The sequence below is a fragment of the Heptranchias perlo genome, chromosome 6 (assembly GCF_035084215.1).
Source record: "Heptranchias perlo isolate sHepPer1 chromosome 6, sHepPer1.hap1, whole genome shotgun sequence".
NCBI classification, from domain to species: domain Eukaryota; kingdom Metazoa; phylum Chordata; class Chondrichthyes; order Hexanchiformes; family Hexanchidae; genus Heptranchias; species Heptranchias perlo.
Genome location: NC_090330.1, coordinates 32,326,116 through 32,342,751, shown reverse-complemented (window position 1 = coordinate 32,342,751; position 16,636 = coordinate 32,326,116). Strand labels below are relative to the sequence as shown.

Below are 16,636 nucleotides of genomic sequence, written 5' to 3'. Positions count from 1 at the left end.
CCAAGACAGAGTGAGAGGGAAGGTGTTGTACAACACAGGATGAGGGTGAATCAACAATTGTACTAATTTTTCCTGACCTGGTTAGGTCATTAAACGGCCTCCTGCATTGCAGCCGAGACCTGGGCACCGTGCTCCTGCTGCTGACCTCTTCTGTCACCTCCAGCCATGCCTTCTCAGTGGCAGAACCAGATTTCTTCCTCCCATCCTTGGGTAGATGACCTCCATCCTGGTTCTCACTGCACCCAGCAATACTTCAAGCCAAGCATCTGTGAACCTGGGTGCTGCCCTTGCTCTCTTAGAATCCATATCTTTATTTCCTCCTTTCTCCTCCAAAGTCCATTTTTGCATTGGCCCTTTAAATAGTGGACATCAGATCGCGTCTCAGGTCGTGTCATGTGGGTGCGCAGTATGCCTGCTGTGCAACTTGGAGACGCGAAACCCGGAAGCAAAAATAATTGCCTTCAATTGAGTTACGATTGCAGATTCAGACGTGCTCGCTTCACCTCCGGATTTCCCACAAGAAAATCTACCCACCCGCTCTCTTCCCGGCTCCAAGTAAAAATCATGCCCCTCTACTCCCAATTAGCGACATGTGGCTAGTGACTAATGTATTGAACAACACTGCGATTGACTATGTCAAAATAAATTGCAGCAAAACAATCCATGCTCATAGTCAATACTAAGTTCTGCAATACACTTGATTTCAATTTAATAACTCTGTTGGGGTGTGAATATAACAGTTGCCGTTTGACCTTTCAAGATTTCTCAGTTAGACCGGTGATTTCTGACAAATGTTTTTGTGGTCTTGTTGACAACATACAAAGAACTGATTATTAACCAAGACATGCACCATACAGATAACGACTGCAACATAATGTGAAGATATTTTTTATTGCAAAGTTTTTCTAATATGTTGATCAAGCCAGTTAAATACAAGACTATATAGAATAAATTGTAGGAGGGTTGTATAGTGCTTTGGCATGTTGCAGTGTAAATGAGCTGTGCCTGCCCGGAAGGGCATAGACTGGCATAGTGACTCCCTACATGGTGAGTTCCTGCACCTGCTAGCAATTATTAACAACAACTTATGTTTATAGAGCTGGGTGAATGGAGATGTGTGAGATGGTATGATATGGTGTTAGGTAAGGTACTGGGTCAGTCCTGATGCCATACCTGCAGAGATGAATAAAGGAAAAGTGTTAGGAGCAGGTCTTCAGAGCAACTTCTTGAACAGCAGGCTTTGCCAGACAGCTGGCATGGAGCTACTGATATATGCAAGCTTATGTGTCGGTGCTTGTGTGTTAATAGAGTGAGAAAGGAAGGATAAGTGTTGCACAAACTCTCCAATGTTTCCTGCCTGCTCCTCCAAGTCCTGCCCCTGAAATTGTAGGGTCTGCTCATTAAAGATCATGCAGTGTTTTTGACCTCCTCCACCACCCCCGCCCCGACGCCTCCATTTGCTATCCTCTATCTGCCTCTTGTTGTGAGTTGTCTGCTTCTACTGAAACAGAAGCAAATATTGATCATTTGACAATGACTGGATGCAATCTGCATGGCCCAATGTGTGAAGCTGCACTTAATAAGATAGGTGAAGAAAGAAATGCCGAGCATGCAAATGCTGGTCATGGAAGGGATGATGAAAGATCATCCACTTGAAACATTAACTCTGTTTCTCTCTCCATAGACGCTGCCTGACCTGCTGAGTATTTCCAGCAATTTCTGTTCTTATTTCAGATTTCCATCATCTGCAGTATTTTGCTTTTGATTTAGCCATTGTCCAATTTAGAAGACAAAGGGTTAGAGAAAGCCACAGATGGGTTAAAGTACAAAGGAAATTAAATGCATGTGGTAATGACTGAGAGTTTCTAAACCAACTTTTCGCAACATTGCTGATGAGTGTGGAAAAAACATGATTTTCAGTTAATCTATATTTTTCTCGACCTGGGAATGCTTGTTTCTGTCACTGGGCACAAAAAGAGGACAAATATCCCATTTACCATTGCAAACATCCCTTGTCTTTATGAGCATAAAGTTTACAACATACCCAGGTGGAAAATAACAGAAATGCTATCAAATGGATTCATGACAAGAAAAAAACTAAACAGGGAAGTCCATCTGGAACAAAAGTAGCTCTGGTGTTATTTGTTATTATTTGACCTCAGCATCCATGGCCTATGGAAGGGAAGAAATCAGCCAGGGACCCTTGCTGGTGTATGTGCTTGTTGGCACTGGATACAAACAGGATCAGGCTCAGCTGTGAAGTCAAATTGTCTGCCACAAATCATTGTCTGGGCTCACATGCAAAAATAATATCCACTCTGGTGAGGTAACAGACAAGTGCCTGTGGAACTATACCCCTGTATGAGTTAGTGCCTACATGAAAGGAGGGGAGAAAATTTTAAAGAAAAATATAGGCTTATGTTTACAATTTGCTCTCTGAGCTGATTGTCAGACAGACGCCAGGAATTGGAAGAAATCATGGCGGCGGTTATTGAATGATTGCCATAGAGTGGAGGCTTTGATTTTACTGACACGGGATGAATTGACCATGATTTATTCACGTATTTCTGATGTGGGCCATGACTTAAGACACAGATGCTACATTGACAATGTAATTGGCAATTTGCATACTTAGTCTGATGAGATTCCTGTAACGATGTTCAACTGTTTGAATGGACTTGAAAGCAACTTTTTAATAAATGCCAAAGTAGTTTGTGTTCAAATGTTTGATATGTGGTGTAATTGGAACACACAGAGGGGAACAGTGGGATGCTGATTTTATCCCTTCATGAGTAAGAACTTCATAATTCACTTGTGACTTTACCACTGTTGAGTTATAAAGTCTTCCTGACCTGGGAGATAAACTCAATTTATGTAATGTCTCTTTCTGTAAGAGATATCTGAGAATCCTGTGGTTTGGAGTGGAATCACTCCAAGAGTCCTAATATAACACAAGTAAATCTACTGAAATGTGTGCTGACTTCTAAAAGCTCAGGTCATCCATGTTCTAAATCAACCAGACAAAACAAAATAAATAATTGCTCGCAAACAAATTTCTAGCAACTTCATGGTGTAAACTGAATCCTCTGCATGAAAGCATGTTAAAGGAGTTTATAGACACACACTTGCCCATTCTCATCAAGGTAGGTCAAACCACTTAATAAGCCTTACAGAGAAATTATTTTTTTTTAAAAGAGTATATAGAAGGGAAGAGAGTTAAATATAAAGGCTGACTATCCAGTCCTGGTGCAGTCTTACTGTGGCCAGATTGCACTGTGCGCATTTTGCCTACACAGGTGACGTTGATTTTGCAAGGTTAGCTCATTACAATAACACATCCACAATGCCCGCACATTGTCCTAAATGCAGGAAGTGTGTTTCATGTATATGTGGAATATCCATTGAGCTAGCTCGTTTAAAAGAGAGCTACACTGAAGATCTGGAAAAAGGATTGAAGTTTGGAAGAATGGAGTGCAGGAGGCAAAGGAGCAGGTCTACTCCATTTGAGGGTGCTGCGCTCAAGGTTTTACTCCACTCCTCCCGATTTTCTTTTCCATTAATTTCAGGACCTGCTTGCCTGATTCTTTGAGACTTACTTGCTGAATTGAGAAATCGATCCTACAGTGAAATAAGGGAACTGTCCGAAGAGCTCATATTGAGCAAAATTTTCCAAGAACCCATACCACCGACAGGGCCTTGCAACCAGGGGGTGTCTTATTGTAAATTCATTAGCGGGTAGTTCATGATTTTCTATCTATTAAAGTCAATGCACAAAAAATCACAAGCAGTATACCCGCCATTTTCTAATACAGCACCTGCTGTGTGCGAGACCCCAACTGATGCCACAGGGTCTCGGGACATTTGGCCCATTTTCTCTGATGCTTAAAAATGGCAGCAAATATTAAATTGATCAAAATTAGCACCATTTTACCATAGAAATTAGAGTTAATTTGCCAAGTACGTACTTGCGGCAAGGAACTTTGCCTGATAGTAGCATACATCGGAAACTCACAGATGTGCTGCCTGAAATTTCCTCTCCAATGGATGGAAAATCCCATGCAGAATGCCTGTGCTTTTCCAATATGTGCTTTTGGCAGATGAGGTTCTCCATTACCAGTGCTTACTCAGCAAATTACCACCTTAGTGTTTCTTTTCTTGCAGAGTTGAGTACTTTTTGCTAGAAAGACCTCATGCAGTGCCTGTAACTCATAGGTAATTGAAATATCAACCATGCTCATTTAACATTTGAAAGTTTGGCTCAGTTGGCATCGCTCCCTATCTTTAAGTCAGATCAGTGTAGGTTCAAGCCCCACCACATGAGTTAGCATGTAAATTAGGTTAACACTTCAGTGCAGTAGTGAGGGAAGTGCTGCACTGGCAGAGGTGCCACCTTGTGGATGAGGTGTTAAACTGAGGCCCCCGTCTGCGTGGTCAGGTGCATGTAAAAGATCCCATGGCACTATTTGGAATAAAAAATCGCAGGCGAGTTCTCCTGATTTTCTGTCCAACATTTATCACTCAACCAACACCACCAAATCAGGGCACTTGGTCATTTATCTCATTTTCTGCTTGTGGAATCTTACTATGCACAAATTGACATTTATCTACATAACAACAAGTGACTACAATTCTAAAGTAATTCATTGCCTGCAAAGTACTTTGGGACAGTCTGAGAACATGAAAGCTGCTATATAATTTCAAGTTCTTTCTCCTTTCTAATACATTACAGCATGAAATACCAGCTTGCAAATGTGTCTCTATAATCTTTGTCCCCCTTCCCCCAGCAAACTGAATTTCTGATGTCAATTATGGTATTGTAGGCAGAGGGCTATTGTAGGCAGAGGGCAAGTGTAGGAAGAGAGGGAATGTCACTGTGGTCTGTGCTCTAGTTACAGTATTTTCTCATTCACCCATCTCCTCAGCCAGGGATGATGTACTGCATGAAGAGACTCAGAAACAAAAAATGGGTAAAATACCTTCTACTGAGGGAGTCTTGCACTGAGAAATAAGTAATAAAATTGTAACCTGTGATTTAACCTGTAGCATGCTTCATAACCCGTTGTCTTCCATCATGGGGTCACTAACTAGATATAACATCCTGAATCCTCAGGATGATTATTTGAACGACTAGGGCCGATTTTAATCTCCTCTGCCCGACGGGAACATAAGAACATAAGAAATAGGAGCAAGTGTAGGCCATATGGCCTCTCGAGCCTGCTCCTCCATTCAATGAGATCATGGCTGATCTTCTATCTCAACTCGACTTTCCTGCCCTATCCCCATATCCCTTGAACGGAGCAGTCAGGAGGTTAAGATAGTGGGATGGTTTGTCCGGCATTTCCGATGTGCTCCTGCCCCCCACTATCTTTACTTACCTGACTTCAGGCACAAAAAGGCTGCCTGCCCGGGAGGAGTGTGGTCTTAATTTAAATGGCAGTGTCACATCTCAATGACGTTCATCGGGAGGCGCACATCATTTTAACCATGGGCCCATCTGCATCCTGCACAGTCTCCAGCTCACCAGCAAAAACTGCTGGCAGCAAAGAATCCAGACCAAGGTAAATGCATTTTTATTAAAAGATTTACGGTCTGTCATGGGACAGGAGGAGCAGGAGTGATCCTCCTGACCCCTCAACGATACCTTGGCCCTCCGCTGCCCCGGGCTTCCCCCCTGCCCCCGAGTGGGAATTTGTCGACCCTCCCTCCACCAATCCATTTCCCTAGGTCCCCGGCAGTGGCCTGACCCCTGACCTATTTTGACTCCCGCCTGCGTGCGATGATATCATTTCACTATTCTGACATATACTGGTACAGAAATGTGACTGCAGCGTTCAATGATTTAAACAGCCATGACATCACTGGGCCTTTAACTACATTCAGAATATATAATAACATACTTCTGCTACCTCTCCTCTCAGATGCAATTTTGAAATTGCCAATCAGTTACTGCTGTATGGTGCAACTATTTGATTTGTGTTTCATTTTATTTTCCTGTAGGGTGGAATGGGACACCTGAGAGTCACAGAAAATGGGATTCGGCTGGAAGGAGATTCAGAGTTTCTCTTCCCGTTGTATGCCAAAGAAATTCGCTCCAGAATGGTATGTAGTGAGTACAAAGAAACTGGTGTAGAATTCCAGTGAAGCAAGATTATTTAATATTAGGAGTTATTAAGATATGTGAACTTGTCAAGAGTCTCAACAACTGCTAATAATTATTGCTAATTACTGTTAGAACTCAGCAACAACTTACCTTTGTATAAGGGCAAATTTAATGATTTAGAGCTCCCCTTGCAGAACTTCCTAGGCCTGGAGTGCACATTGGGAATTCTGGCACGGAGGCAATATACCTGATTTTCTGTCTTTTAATGAGGTGGTAATTGGAGAGGACGGAGAGGTTGAAGGTGACCTTTGTAATGCTCCATGAAATGTATTAATGAGCTTATAAGCCTGGAAATTACAGTTGATGATCTTATTGTACAAAAGCTGAACAGGCTCGTATCAAATTCCTTTTTCTGCTATTTCACTGGGGGCATTAAGTGGTTTACTGCCTATATTAAAATAGCAGAGGGAGGGATTGATATAGGAATATAGGAAGGAACATAGGAACAGGAGTAGACCATTCAGCCCCTCGTGCCTGTTCTACCATTCAATTAGATCATGGCTGATCTGTATCTTAACTCCATTTACCCAATTTGGATTTGTAACCCTTAATACCCTTAACTAACAAAAATCTATCAATCTCAGTTTTGAAATTTTCAATTGACCTAGCCTCAACAGCTTTTTGGGGGAGAGAGTTCCAGATATGTGAGTTAAGCATTCAGGCAGTAACATTGACAATAGTAATTTCTAGTTGTAAACTTCATGGGGATTAAGGGAGGGTGTCATAACCCAAGCCTCAAAAAAATAGTTTCAAAGGGATGCCATGTTTATAAAAAAAGCCTTTGTGTTCATTTTTTACAAACATACAACACAATGGGCAAAATCACATTCAGAGAAATTATTAAATCACTTACATATATGGACTACTGGAGTGGATTTATACTCAGAGCGGTATCCAGCAGAACACACACATTGGAAATTGCAGCGGGGCTTGTAAGGCCACTTCTGTCAGCCTTTAAGGGTCTCCACACATAGTTCTCTTCACTGAAGAATATTAATGAACAGTTGAGCTTTTCCAACAATCCACCATTTTCATTTCTTGGCTCCAACCTATAAATTGCCAGATTTATTACATTCAATTTCATAACTTGCCATGGTGGGATTATGAACTCATGAACCTCTGGCCTGCTAGTCTACTACCATAACCACTACACTACTGCACCCTTAGATTAGCCGTCGGCTTGCAGAGTTATGTGGAGGTGAGTGGGAAGAATCCTAGCCCCATTGACAGGTTCTATCCTTCCAGGTTCAATTAGTGAGTTAGGCTGGCAGTTCAATCATCAGCAGTGCCATGGAGTGCTACAGGCCTGCCAGGGTCAGGGAAGATTTTGCCACAGAGCGGTATTTGGGCGGCTGGGCGATGGTACGCACCCATCGGCTGCCTGGTAGTCCTGCTGGGAGGCTTGGTCCATTTTAAGGACCGGGCCTCATTTGCAGCGGCACAGCGGGCTGCAGCATTAACTGTTATCTGGAGGTAGTCCAAGTAGGATACCGTTCCCTTACCCATACTGTTGACATGTGGCGTGGGCTTGCAATCTATTCAGAGCTTGCTTCTTCCTCTTCTTCCATCTCCACTTGCTCCTACTTGTGACTTGTGATTCACCTACAGGCCTCCTCAAACTCACCAGCTACATTCTCCAGGGTGCTAGTATCTGTGTTGGTGCTGGGGGAAGGAGGAGTCCTTGATGCAATCTCCTGTGATGTGCCCAGGGTCTTTGGAACCACCTCATCTCACCTCATTTTGGGAAAAAAAAACCTATAGAATGAGAAAAGGGAACTCATTTACAATGCATGCCCAAGACAACGCCTTCAAAGAGATATGTCATAAGACATTTCACGCATCATACACTTATTTAAGTTGGGCAGTGCTACCATGATGATTAAGAAAAGGATTTAGAATATTATGAAGAATCCTAATAAATGGATCATACTTATTGGTTGGCGGCAACACACCTCCAAACATGCTCTTGCCAATGCTGTTTAGCAGTTCCTCTACTAAAAAGACCACCACTTCACTTGCCATCAGCTGCTTAATGGTGCTAGATTCCCTGCTTTCCTGATCTTTTCCTTGTGGTTATGCATAGCTTTGAGATCTGTTTGCAGAACACAGTAAAGAAGATCCAAACAGCACCCATACGATCAGACCACCTTCCTCCCAGGTGGAAGATTTTGCACATGAGCTAGCATAGTGTTTCTGTAGGCAAGTACTCTATGCAAGCAAAATTTGGAACTGCAGTGTGCAAGGTATTAGTGTGCCCACTGCCCCGCACCCTCTGTTGTAAGCAGGAGTCCAGCATATAGGGATACATGTTTACTACATGCTCCCTCCCTGAGGTATGGATGAGAAACATTTCCATTGGGGCTACACCTTTATGAACAAAGAGCAACATGTACAAAAAGGAGGTTACATTTATCTTGGCACTTTTACGGATACCAGAAACATTCTTCCACATTTACTCTAAGGCACAATAGATCTGCGAAACTACATTCCTTCTCTTGGCCACCTCTCTGCATGCAGCTCACACCTCCTCCTTCATATGAGTGTGACCTTCTGCTCCAAAAAGAGCATCTTTCATTGCTACATCCTGCAGTGGAACTTCACACCCTCCTTTGACATCCTGTAGCATGACCTTCGAGGCATCATCAGTGATGGGGACAGTTTTGCTCGCATTTCTTTGTTCAGTCATTTGTCCTAGGAGTTACAATTTTCTTGCCAGCACAAGTCTGGCTGGAATTTGCAACTGCCAGCCAACAGTGTGGCTGGCTTGACTCCTGTGCATGTTTTCCATGTGCAGGATGCCTATTGAAAGTAAGAGGAGGGGCTTGCATGACAAAATATGATGAGACCAGCCCTCCCTCCTAATGCAAATGCTGGACTTGGGTAATCAGGGCTATACTGTCAGAATAGTATGGGAAACATTAACAAGAAGTACATCTAGAAGAAAAATGGAGGAGAATTTTAACCCACCCTGCACGTTGGGAAAAGGGCAGGTGCATTAAAATGGAGTGTTCGGTCCTACAGCCCCGTTCCCACTGGCCACTATTTTAACTGCTCACTGCAGTTCGGTGGCTGGGAAGCAGGTAAGAGCCTCATAAATTTAAGCAAATTGGGGTCCCATTATGTCAATAGGAATTTTCAGCCAGGCGAAGGTAGGTCAGAAGCTGTCAGATGTCGAAGGGGCCCTCTAAGGTAAGCAGAAATCTTTCCCTTGTGGAGCCAGAAGAAGCAGGAATGCTCCTCTAGGCCCCCAAGGAGAGTTGCAGCTTCCCCTGCCCTGGAATCCCCCCACTTTCCCTCCCGTGAGATCCTTCCAAAACCCCCTCTTCACGACTTACCTTCTTGCCAGTGAGCATTCCTTTGGTGTTGGCTGGCGACCTCTGACCGCCCACACCTCCACTCCCGCTTGCCAGCCTGCTGACACTTTCGGCCCAATTCAGATGGGCAGCTGAGGGGGCTTGGGAGTTAAAATACCCTGAGCCTGAAATCTGGGCCTGCAAGTGTGTTTTGCACTCACCCCATCCCCTGCCTGCCTGAAACTTTCTGGGAGTTAAAATCGACCCCGTAGATCTAGTTGACACAGACCTAGTTAAAGGGTAATTTTTCAACTTCAAGCTCCCGTCGAATTGCATATCAGAGTTTTGGATGCGCACTGCCCATGATTTTCTGACCATGTTTATATATTTACTGCTCACCCATGCCAAGCCCTCACACAAACCTGCAGCTTATTCATTGTATCCTATCCATAGCCATACCTCATACCTTCAAGATGCAAAGTACAATTAAAAGCTTGCCACACTCACATTTTCCAAGGATATAACCTCAAGTCATTGTAACTCAACCTAGCTATGTAATACATAATCACTGACTAAAGCCCAGGTTGTCCTGTAGGTTGCACACATGTCTATAAATGTGCATGTGCCCCTTTAACTTCCAACATGTCAAGACTACTTTTCTGCTTCTACAACAAGATGATACATTGAAGGCACAGTCATGACCTGTAGAGAGGCCTCCCTGGTGAAGGATACATGGTGAAGGCATGTTTCTGATATGCCCAAGTAGCTCTGCAAGGTTTGTAGAGCTTCATACTTGGGTCTGCGGCACCGTCCTCAGGTGCAGGCGAATCTTCTTCTTCCCTGAGGACAAGAGGAATGCCCATTGTGACATGTGATGGTGCTCAAAATTAATTTTAAGCTCAATTAAATGTTACAAAAAAGTTAAAAACCGCAAACAGTAAAACAAAAGAATTAGTAAATGCTCCCAACAAAATGCAAGAATGCATCCAAAAAGTGAAAAAATGCAATTATCTGTGGAACAACCCTGAACCAGCACAACCCAGCTTTAAGGAAAAACCCTTGAATAACAGGAAAGGCCTTTGATTGTGACCAATTGGTGACCTAGACCACTGCTTGTACATTTCCCAGGCAAACCTGGGGAAACTGTGGATCAATAAATTAAAATCTTTTAGTGCTTAATGAGATTTTCATGCATCATCAATGAGAGTCTCCAACAATCTCAGCACGGCCCAGCAGTAAAAATCCAGCCTGTGCAATCTCAGCGCAGATTGTCTGAACCTTTATCCCTGCCGCCCCCCCCATCATGCCGGTCAAATGATGGCACAACCGGTGCACACAATCGCAAAATGACCCCATGGATGTCTTGTTGTGGCTTCTTTTGTTTTCCATACTGAAGTGTACCAATGTATCTGTGGTATGACTGTCTTCTTAGGAAACTAGTCAGGTCATGACTCTCTTTCTTGTGGATCCTTTTAGGATCACTACCTCAGTTATGGCAGTTGTTTCACTGGCTGTACATTGTTCAAGTGCCAAAAACTTTTTTTATGCTCCCATATTTTTCCTCTTTATGCCACTGTTTCTCCCCATCAGCTCAAGTGTAAGCCTTTGAAAGGAACGCTTTGATGAAAGCTTCCTTGAGCTCACTCTGAGCAGTTACCTGGCAGCTTTCCATCCATCCATCATTGCACTATGTAAAGTATTGCTTAAAACTGCCAGAACATTACGATAAGCTAAAAGCCCGAAATCCAAATAAGTCTGCATTCTCTGTAGATAGGTGGGTGGAGCTGCTTAATCCTCGGGTCATCTATACTTGAAAGTAATTTGAATGGGTAGCATGCCAGTTCTTAAACACAGCGGCATTGAAATTATACTGTGAAGTACTAGCATTCAAATGCTTAATACATCGGCCTTGATGTTCCTCTGTCCAGTATTTCAGCAGATGGATTAACGTCTTTAAAATAAATCGACTAAAATAGTGAAGATAAGAGTTTCAAATGAAATCATGAAACTGCGAGCTGATGTGTCCGCAGTTTCCACCCAGTTTCCAAGATGATGTAACTTTTATTGCCCATTGTTAGGTGATCCCAGTGAGGCCAGAATGAGGAGGCCTACTGTCCAGTCCCTGCTTGAAAACAAGGCTGCTGCAATTTAACCTCCAATTGCCATGTGGTCGTTCTGCAATGCCTGTCGCCATCCTGCCTGCTGCATGCTAATTGTATTATAATGATTTGAAAAGGAGCCCCCTTCAAACACCTTCCCCAAAGGCCTATAACCAACCTGTAAAAAGAACAGTGCCTACATATATGAGGCGTTGCTGGTTTCTAGGCAGTGTAAAGTAGGGGAAGGACTATTAATTTTAGTTTGAATTTTTGGTGCGTTTTCTCTGACCACCTTGGTAAAAGATGCAGCATTACTGCTGGCGTTGTGTATTTTAATTTTTTGTACAGTCATCTATAAAGCACAGAACACAATCGCCTACAATTGTGTGTGCTCCTTCAATCCTAAGCTCTTATTTCTCCTCAATGCTCCCTCAGTGGCAGGAGAATCTGAGGCTCCTGGCTGATGTTTTCCAGCAGTTTGTGAGCCATTTTCCTCTTTAAGTAGAGATTGGAAAGGCAGTCCACTTGCCATCAATCACCTATATACGAGAAAATAATCTCTAATACAGGTGAGAATAGATGCATGAAACAAGCACATACATCTCATCGAGTTACATCAAAACTACAGCACAGAAGTGGGGCAGTCCGCCCAACTGGTCTATGCCGGCGTTTATGCTCTACACAAGCCTCCTCCTTCCCTACTTCATCTAATCCTATCAGGATACCTCTATTCCATTCTCCCTCATGTGCTTATCTAGCAACCCCTTAAATGCATCTATGCTATTTGCCTCAACTACTCCTTGTGGTAGCATGTTCCACGTTCTTACCACCCTTTGGGTAAAGAAGTTTCTCCTGAATTCCCTATTGGATTGAATAGTGATTATTTTATATTTATGACCTCTAGTTTTGGACTCCCTCACAAGTGGAAACATTTTTTCTAAGTCTATCCTATCAAACCCTATCATTATCTTAAAGACCTCTATCACGTCACTCCTCAGCTTTCTCTTAAGAGCCCCAGCCTGTTCAGCCTTTCCAAATAAGGATATCCTCTCATTCTGATACCATTCTTGTGAATCTTTTTTGCACCGTCTCCAATGCCTCTATATCCTTTCTATAATATGGAGACCGCAACTGTGTACAATACCCCAAGTGTGGTCCAACCGAGGTGCTACACAAGTTTAGCATAACTTCTTTGCTTTTCAATTCTATCCCTCTAGAAATGAACCCTAGTGCTTGATTTGCCTTTTTTATGGCCTTATTAACCTGCATCTCTACTTTTTGTGATTTGTGTATCTGTACTCCTAGATCCCTTTGATCCTCTATCCCATTTAGACTCTTCTAATCCAAGCAGTATGTGGCCTCCTTATTCTTCCTACCAAAATGCACCACCTCACACTTATCTCTGTTGAAATTCATTTGCCAATTATATGCCCATACCGCCAGTTTATTAACGTCCTCTTGCATTCTTCCTTTGTGTTAATCTCACTCCCCAATTTGGTGTTGTCCGCAAATTTTGAAATTGTACTTCCGATTTCCAAATCCAAATTGTTAATGTAAATTGTGAACAACAGTGGTCCCAGCAAGAGACACCAATCATGGAACCACCACTTCCCACCTTATGTCAGTCTGAGTAGCTACCCTTAACCCCTACTTTCTGTTTTCTGTTTTGTAGCCAACTTGCTAGCCATTCTGCTACCTGTCCCCTGATTCCACGTGCTCTGACCTTAGCCATGAGTCTACAATGTGGTACCTTATTAAAAGCCTTTTGAAAGTCCAAATATATTACATCTACTACATTACCCTTGTCTACTCTTTCAGTTCCTTCTTCAAAGAATTCAATAAGGTTGGTCAAGCATGAGTTTCCTTTCTGAAATCTGTGCTGACTATTCTTTATTATATTTTCATTCTCTAGATGTCTTTCTGTTACATCTTTGAGTAAAGATTCCATTATCTTTCCTACCACCGCCATTGAGCTAACTGGTATTTAGTTTCCTGGACTTGTTCTTTCTCCCTTTTTAAATATAGGAATATCCTCTGGCGCTATTACCTTTACTAATGAATTTTTATATATACGTAATAGCGCCACTGCTATCTCCTCCCTAACTTCTTTTGATATTCACGAATGCAGTCCATCCGGACCAGGCTCTTATCCTCCCTAAGTTTGATTAGTTTATCAACTATCGCCCTATATTCTACCTTAAATGTTTTCATAGAATCATAGAATCATAGAAGTTACAACATGGAAACAGGCCCTTCGGCCCAACATGTCCATATCGCCCAGTTTATACCACTAAGCTAGTCCCAATTGCCTGCACTTGGCCCATATCCCTCTATACCCATCTTACCCATGTAACTGTCCAAATGCTTTTTAAAAGACAAAATTGTACCCGCCTCTACTACTGCCTCTGGCAGCTCGTTCCAGACACTCACCACCCTTTGAGTGAAAAAATTGCCCCTCTGGACCCTTTTGTATCTCTCCCCTCTCACCTTAAATCTATGCCCCCTCGTTATAGACTCCCCTACCTTTGGGAAAAGATTTTGACTATCTACCTTATCTATGCCCCTCATTATTTTATAGACTTCTATAAGATCACCCCTTAACCTCCTACTCTCCAGGGAAAAAAGTCCCAGTCTGTCTAACCTCTCCCTGTAAGTCAAACCATCAAGTCCCGGTAGCATCCTAGTAAATCTTTTCTGCACTCTTTCTAGTTTAATAATATCCTTTCTATAATAGGGTGACCAGAACTGTACACAGTACTCCAAGTGTGGCCTCACCAATGCCCTGTACAACTTCAACAAGACATCCCAACTCCTGCATTCAATGTTCTGACCAATGAAACCAGGCATGCTGAATGCCTTCTTCACCACCCTATCCACCTGTGACTCCACTTTCAAGGAGCTATGAATCTGTACTCCCAGATCTCTTTGTTCTATAACTCTCCCCAACGCCCTACCATTAACGGAGTAGGTCCTGGCCCGATTCGATCTACCAAAATGCATCACCTCACATTTATCTAAATTAAACTCCATCTGCCATTCATCGGCCCACTGGCCCAATTTATCAAGATCCCGTTGCAATCCTAGATAACCTTCTTCACTGTCCACAATGCCACCAATCTTGGTGTCATCTGCAAACTTACTAACCATGCCTCCTAAATTCTCATCCAAATCATTAATATAAATAACAAATAACAGCGGACCCAGCACCGATCCCTGAGGCACACCGCTGGACACAGGCATCCAGTTTGAAAAACAACCCTCCACAACCACACTCTGTCTTCTGTCGTCAAGCCAATTTTGTATCCAATTGGCTACCTCACCTTGGATCCCATGAGATTTAATGTCTTTTTTAATCTCTTCTTCTAATGTCCTGCTTACCTTGTTAGTCTCCCTGGTAAATACTGAGGCAAAGTAACTATTCAATATTTCTGCCATTTCGCTGTCATTACCTGCGAGTTTATCTTGTGCATCTCTTATTGGCCCTATTCCTATTCTGATTTTTCTTTTGTTATTTCTGTGTCTGTAGAATACTTTACTATTTCTTTTTATATTCCTTGATAATTTAATCTCATAGTTCCTCCTTGCTTTCCTAATTGTTCTTTTGACTTCTTTCCCAACCTCTTCATTCCCGTTTATCATCCTCTCCTTTATTATCTATGCACTTAGAGTATGCCTTTTTCTTTAGCTTCAATTTTACCCTGATCATATGCTTACTTTCATATTAGGCTGAGTGAGGGAACTGTTGCAGGGTTCGCATGTCCTTTGTGAATATTTCAGGAAAATAACGCCTAGTATTCAAGATGGAAGGAAAGGTAGATGGAATTGTAAAACATGCTTCTAATATTAGATTAGTTCAAATTCAAAATGAAAGAATACGCAAGTGGGTATTGGAGAATACGTAATGGCTCAACCCACCACCTGCGAAAGGAAGAGGAAAGGTGTGTCTTGCATGAATATGGGTTTCCTTATGCTAATGTTAGTGTAAAGGGATGTGCAAAGATAAGAAAGCATCTCACATGAGCATGCAGCTGCTTGAAGGGAAAGTTTGTTTGGGTGGATGTGTTTATGTTGCAGGCATGGCATCACAGTATATTGTTAAGAGATAAGTGCACTGATCTTGGCGAAATTCATTTGGAAGTTGTTCCTTGTCTGGGAAGATGGCCTCTTTACTGCAGGCACTGCATTGGCCTGTTTAGCCACCTCTTCTGCTTGCTGAGGAGGGTGACCCCCATATCCGAAAATGACACATATGCTCGCCATCATTTCCCTCAGCATAACCTGCAGAACGCTCTCAGAAAATAAAGTTGTCCTCCCCCTCCCCAGTGAACTGGCAGACACCTGGCTCCTCTCAGCACAATACAGATGAAAGAAAAGCAGAATCAGCAATTTACAGACAACAGGAAGTAGAGGCACGACTTTAAGGAGCTGTGTTTGCACATTGAAGCATTTGCTCTGGAAATCCCATTACCTAAATTGCACTTGGAGCAAACTACCAGTAGGTAAACGAGGGAACAGTGGAAAGTCTAGGGAAATCCTGGACAATACAAAATCCACTGGACAAAATGCAGAATTTCAACACCCCATTGCTAGCCCAGGAATGTAAAGTGCAATTGTAGCTCCCCCTGTTCCACGGATGTCTTGGCTGAATTCAGCACAGGCCAGGGGATAAATCTGTGACTTTGTATTCTGTATGGTTTAATACAACATTACATTTAACCACAGATTCATTAGTGATGCCACCAGCACATGGTGTAGTTTTTCAGGCCGTAACATTTTAACTTCACAGTTAATCAGTGAGGTACTTTCACATTTTAGCAATTTTTATGTGTAGAAACTTCCTAGAAAGGGCATGGTATGCAACACGGTAATAAATAACATATTTGAAGTATGTTCTTCAACAACATACAGTTAATGATCATTTTTAAAATAAAAAGGAATGTAATAAATGTATCAAGAATTCAATAATTGCGGTCATGAAAAAATATGATTTGTAGTTGATAGAAAGTAAAGGTTTAATATTCTAGTTGTTTAACAAAACAATAATTGACTGGGAAGCCATGCAAGTTGAACCTTTTAGCTATTTT

The 16,636-nt window shown here is 42.4% G+C and overlaps 1 protein-coding gene across 9 annotated transcripts in view; it reads left to right on the top strand.

The window, feature by feature from the left end:
* Nucleotides 1-16,636, top strand: part of sgcg (sarcoglycan, gamma) — a 600,494-nt gene that overhangs the window by 385,151 nt on the left and 198,707 nt on the right. For all 9 annotated transcript variants that reach the window (XM_067986061.1, XM_067986062.1, XM_067986057.1 and 6 more), the window contains one exon: nucleotides 5,998-6,099. In XM_067986061.1, the coding sequence (XP_067842162.1) occupies nucleotides 5,998-6,099 (102 nt within the window). The remainder of the gene's footprint in view (nucleotides 1-5,997; nucleotides 6,100-16,636) is intronic.